This window comes from Agelaius tricolor, unplaced genomic scaffold (assembly GCF_023055355.1).
Source record: "Agelaius tricolor isolate 1412-34295 unplaced genomic scaffold, bAgeTri1.0.p SCAF_16, whole genome shotgun sequence".
NCBI classification, from domain to species: Eukaryota; Metazoa; Chordata; class Aves; order Passeriformes; family Icteridae; genus Agelaius; species Agelaius tricolor.
Window position 1 is genome coordinate 1,209,638 of NW_027269276.1, and position 6,185 is coordinate 1,215,822.

The window sequence follows — 6,185 nt, forward strand, 5'->3', positions numbered from 1 at the left end:
TACTCACCTGCACAGGGCCAATCCTGGCCCCAGGGTATCCCAAAACAGGGAAAAGCCTGGAATAGGGATGGCCCATGGACATGGGAGGGGCACACTGGAATTTTTTAGGAGATTTTTAAGCCCTTCGGTCGGTTTATTTTTATTTTTCCTCTCAACCACTGGAACTTAAGCCCTGTTAATACTCAGGATTTATGGGGAGCAAGGGGATTCTCCAGCTCACAAAGATCAGGATTGTTTTTTTCCAAGGAAAAGCTTGGAGGGAAAGAACAGCACAAAACCCAGCAAAATTGGGAAGTTTGGGGTGAAAAAGGGGGAGAACATTTAAAGAATGGGGGGATTTGACCACACAGGAGGACGGACACGTGGGATCCTCCCTCCCTCATTCATCCCAGGGATTAATCCCAGTGGGATTTTCCCTCCTTCTCCGTCTGTGATGCCACATTTCCCTTTGCAGAACCACAGCAACTCCGACGTGGTTTCCATCGACTGCGAGGTGAAATTGGCCCCCAATGAGGAGCTGAACCTGCACTTGCATGGGAATCTGTGGATGAAGTCTCTGAAAGCAGTGAGTGCTCACCAGAAAATGTGGATTTCAGGGAGAAATCCCCCAAAGGAACCCTCACACCCCAAAAATGTGGGATTTTTCCCTTCCCCGGGAAGCCCAGGAACGTATGGGGTGGTTTTTGTTCCCAAAGCCACTTATCCTATTGGATCGTGCATCCACAGCGCCTCATTATGGATTATTTAATTCCATTAAATTTGCATTATTAATTAATGCAAATTTAATTAATCTAAAACCTCGTTTTTTGCTGTTGTTCTGCCCCACTCCCTGCCTGCCCCGCATCCTCCTCTCCCATGGCTGCAAAGAGAATCCCTATGGATACAAAGCCGTGGGCATGGGATGGATCCCGTTGGGAATGGGGGCTCCTTTTCCACATGGGATGCTCAAGCCAGCCCATGGGGATGGGATGGATCCCGTTGGGAATGGGGGCTCCTATTCCACGTGGGATGCTCATCCCAGCCCATGGGCATGGGATGGATCCCGTTGGGAATGGGGGCTCCCTTTCCACGTGGGATGCTCATCCCAGCCCTCTCCGTGCAGCTGAAGTTCAAGGCACTGAAGCTCACCACGATCGCGGCGCTCCAGCGGCGCTTCCGGAGCCCCTTCGTTTTCCGGGAGGAGGATCCCAGCCGCCAGGTCAGCCCTGGGATGGGGGCACCCAGAATTTTGGGATGCTGCCACACCCTGCCCTGATCCCCTTGGGAAAATCCCTGTGGGTGGAGGGACCCAGGTTCTGGAAAAACTCGGTGCAGTTGTGGCTAAGCTCTGATCCTGGAATCTCCAGATTCCACAGGGAAAACTGAGCCAAATCCACGGTGCAGCATTCCCAAAGGAAGGGCTGCTCAGCATTCCCTTCTATCCCCTTTCCCCCGCCATTCCTGCCTGGAATCCGCGGTGTTTTTTCTCCTCCAGATCACGTTTGAGATCTCCAAGCCCGAGGAATCGCAGATTCCCATCTGGATCATCCTTGGGAGCACCTTTGGAGGTCTCCTGCTCCTGGCCCTGCTGGTCCTGGTGCTCTGGAAGGTGAGCAGCCCCCCGGCCACACATTTTGGGGGATTTTTGGAGATTCCCATGTGTGGAGGAACCCTCTGGATCCCTGCCCAGTGCCCCACGAGCTCCTCAAAAATTCTCACCAAAAATCCTCAAAACCTCTTCCAAAAATCCTCAAAAAAAAATTATTTATGCTAATATTAATCCTCACCAAAAATCCTCAAAACACCACCAAAAATCCTCAAAACACCACCAAAAAGCCTCAAAACCTCCTCCAAAATCCCCTTTTCCGTATATAAGTGATATCCAGGACCAGCTTCCAACTGCTATCCCATGAAAATCTCCTGGAATGACGGCGGGATTTTGTTTCTCTTCCCTCCCCACAGCTCGGGTTCTTCAAGAGCGGGAGCCGCCGGCGAGCGGCCGAGCGGGAGCAGAATTCCCACGGGATGGAGTGACTCTGCCGGGGCCAGGAGCCCCCTCCCAGCTCCGGAGATTCCCGGGATCCCGAGGGATTTGGGGGCTGAGCTTGGCTTTGCAGCAGGACGAGAGAACGCCCCTTGTGGGACAGCACTTAAAAAGCCATAAAGAAACCCCTCAAACCAACCGAAAACTCCCCAAAAAAACTCCTCGGAGGTGCTTCCGACTGGGATTCCATTAAAAAAAACACCCTCAAACCAATGGAAAATTCCCCAAAAAAACATCCTCAGAGGTGCTTCCAACTGGGATTCCATTAAAAACACCACAAACCAACCGAAAAGTCCCAAAACACATCCTCAGAGGTGCTTTCAACTGGGATTCCATAAAAAAAAAGACCTCAAATCAACAAAAAATGCCCCAAAACTCTCCTAGGAAGTGCTTCCAACCGGGATTTCACCAAGGTGGCAGCAGAGGGGACGAGGGGACGCCAACGTGAGGGGTCCCTGATGTGGAGCTGGAAAGCTCCTTAAAATAAAAATATTATCCCCAAAAAAAGCCCCCATGGATTGCTCCTTCCCGTGGCGGAGCTGCCGCAGGTCCCGGGCTCTGCTGGCCACAGCTCTCAAACTGCCTTCGTTAACAGGAGTAATTAAGTGGAGGCGTTAATTAGTCTGAATGCACTGAATGAAATTCTTGTGATTTCAAGCACCTTAAATGCCAAATCTCCCGTGTCCAGCTGTACATAATTCTTCTAAAAACAGGAAGGAAAGGAGGGGAGAAAAAATTTAAAATCCTGCCAAAAAAAAAAAAATTAAACCAAACCATAAACTTAGAAATAAATTTTGAAAAAATTTTAAATTGTTTAAAGAATTAATTAAAAAGCAGTTTGATGAGTTTTGTCCCAGCAGAGCAGTTTGGGGAGCCCACGTGTATCATACCTGTACATAGCTGGTGCCATGGAAATCATGGAATTTTAAGGGCAGGAATGCCCTTGGCATAGCGGAATTATTTATGCTAATATTAATTTTATGGAGAAGAGGGAAGAGGATTTTTCTGGATGTGGGGTGAGGTTCGGGACATAGTGTTCCTGGTATTTTTTAAGGATTAAAAATATGGTATTTTAAAAATTGCTGGTGTCTGTTCCCTTTTTTCTGTGGATATGAGGGGGGCTGCTCTGGGACCCGGGAGGGGATGGATCCTGGAATTTTTTCATCATTTATTTCTAAGGGACGCAATGTTTTCCAAGGATGTTTGAAAGGTATGAGCAATCAAGTGAAGCCTTTGGGAGACCCAAACATGGAAAAAAATGGGATAAAAAAACCCCCCAAATCAGAAATTAAATCCTCAGCTGGAGTGGGAATTCTGCATTTCCCAGTTTTTGATGGATTGGGAGCTCAGGGGTCCGGCTGGGGTGCAGGGAAACCCCGGAGAACCCAACCTGGGATCTGGGAGCTCAGCCCCAGTGGATCCCACAGGATCCTCCCTACCACATTCCCAGGATCCAGATCCCGGCACACGGAGGGAAAGAGATGGAGAGCAGGCAGGAAGGGACAGGGTTCTTCAGCATTTATATATACATTTTATATATATTTATATAGATATATAAAATATATATATTTATATAAAAATAGATATATAAAATGTATATATAAAATATATACATACATATATATATATATATATACTTCTATTTATATTTTTATATATGTGTATATGTATATATTTATATGTATATGTATATATGTATACTAAAATGCATATATATGTATATATGCATATATATGTATATGTATAAAATTTATATCTGATTAATTTGATATATTTATACATATAAATATGTAACATATATCAATATATCAATATATTTATATTTTATATATATGCATTTGTATTGTAAATTTTTATTCATATTATTTTTGTTAAGTATGTATTAGTATATATGCTATGCATATATATAAATATATATATTAAATCTAATATATTTATTATATGTGTAATATAGATAATACATATAATATACAGTAGATATTATATATAAAATAATAATATATATTATATATGTACATATAATGTACATAATATATATTAGATTTTATATATGTCTTCATAACATATATATGTCTATATAATGTATATTATATATTATCTATAATTATACATATAATTTGTGTGCATATGTATATAATATATATCTACAAAATATATATATGCATTCATATAATATATATACATAAATAAATATAAATAAATATACCGTTTATATATTTTACTTATATCTATATATATTATATATATACTTATATGTAAAATACATGTGTGCACACATATATAATTTATATATATTTGTGGTTTTATACCTATGGATATATATCTACACACATACACTGTATGTGCATCTACATTTATAAATTATTTTATTTTTAGACTTTAAAAATGTATATATATGTGTGTGTACAAATATAACATAGATGTATATATATATATATATATATATATATATATATATATATATATGTGTGTGTGTGTGTATATACTTGTATATCTATGTATATATATCCATAAAATATATAAAATATATGTGTGTATATACATAAAAATATAAAGCATAAATACCTTATATTTTTATTTCTATATCTAGATATGATTTATATAAATATACTTTAAAGTTTTCTATAAATACACAAAATTTGTTATATATACACATTGATATGTTTTTATACATCCATCTATATATTTATATATATATATACACACATTTATATATTTTTATATATATACATTGACACATTTATATATATAAATACATGGATATATTTATATATATAAGTACATGGACATATTTTTTATATATATAAATGCATTGATATCTTTTATATATATAAATACAGGGATATATATTTTATATATACAAATGCATTGATATGTTTTATATATATAATATATGTCTATATTTTATATATATATAAATACACAGATATATTTATATATATAAATACATGGATGTTTTATATATATATAAATAGATTGATATATTTTATATATAAAAATATATTTATATATTTAATATATATAAATATATATTTATTTAATATATATAAGTACACGGATATATTTATACATATAAATATAAATAAATATATAAATACATTGATATATTTTATATATATAAATTCATTTTTATATATATCTATGAATTTCCACCTTCCTTGCCCACCTCCAGCAGCTCCCAGTGCTTGGTGCCCATCCCCTGCCACGGACACCTGGGCACACTCCGGGACACAATTCCCACTTCTGTGAAGCTCAGGCTGCAGCTGCCCCATTCCTGCTCCCCTCCCCAGCCATTCCCAAGGAATATTTGGGAATCCCGGATTTTCAGGACCCTTGGCCCCGCTGCCGGCAGCGAGGGCGGGGTTGGAGGTGGCTGTTCCCAATCCCTGGGTGGGACCGGATTGTCCCCAATCCCTGGGTGGGACTGGATTGTCCCCAATCCCTGGGTGGGACCGGATTGTCCCCAGTCCCTGGGTGGCTCTGTCCCTCTGGATCCCTCAGCACAATGGGATCAGCATTCCAAGGCCTGGCTCAGCTCCAGGTTTATTTCTAGGCCGGGTTTATTTCTGCCTCTCCCAGTGCTGATCCCAACTCCCGGCAGCACCCGGCTCTTCCCTCACCCCGTGCTTTTCCAGGGAAAACAGCACCTGGAGGCTCCAAGGAATTTTATCAGGGCTTTAAATAACAGGGAGGGCAAGGGCAACCTCACAGCGTTTAATGCTTGGGAGGCAAATTCCAGATCCCGGAGAAGATGCCAGGATTCGCAAGGCTGCACGCACAGGTATTCCCTACCCTTTGCCAAGAGCTCTTGGTGACACGGGGAAGGTGGCGGGACAGCATTCCGTGACAGCAGGCAGCAGGAATTCACTGGGAAGCAGGATAACAGCTGGGAATGGGCCAGAGGCAGGAGCAGCATTCCCACAGCACAGACCTTCCCCGCTTGGAAGTATTTTGGAATCAACAGCCAGGAATTTTTATGGTTACTCTGGAACCCTCTCCTCAGGAAAATGACACCTTCCATTACTCAGACTGCTCCAACCTGGCCTTAGGAAAATTCCAGGGATGTGGCAGCCACGGATTCTCTGGAGAACCTAAACCTGACCCTAAAGCTTTTCCCTCAAAGGACACGAACTTTGGAGAAAAAAAACCAGGAATTCCAAGG

At 40.9% G+C, this 6,185-nt stretch overlaps 1 protein-coding gene across 2 annotated transcripts in view; it reads left to right on the forward strand.

Moving 5' to 3' along the window:
• ITGA11 (integrin subunit alpha 11) overlaps positions 1-3,104 on the forward strand; it is a 40,395-nt gene extending 37,291 nt beyond the window's left edge. For both annotated transcript variants that reach the window (XM_071441119.1, XM_071441117.1), the window contains 4 exons: positions 455-565; positions 1,103-1,198; positions 1,475-1,588; positions 1,942-3,104. In XM_071441119.1, coding sequence (XP_071297220.1) covers positions 455-565; positions 1,103-1,198; positions 1,475-1,588; positions 1,942-2,013 — 393 coding nt within the window. In that variant the 3' untranslated portion in view covers positions 2,014-3,104. The remainder of the gene's footprint in view (positions 1-454; positions 566-1,102; positions 1,199-1,474; positions 1,589-1,941) is intronic.
• Positions 3,105-6,185: the final 3,081 nt, after the last annotated feature.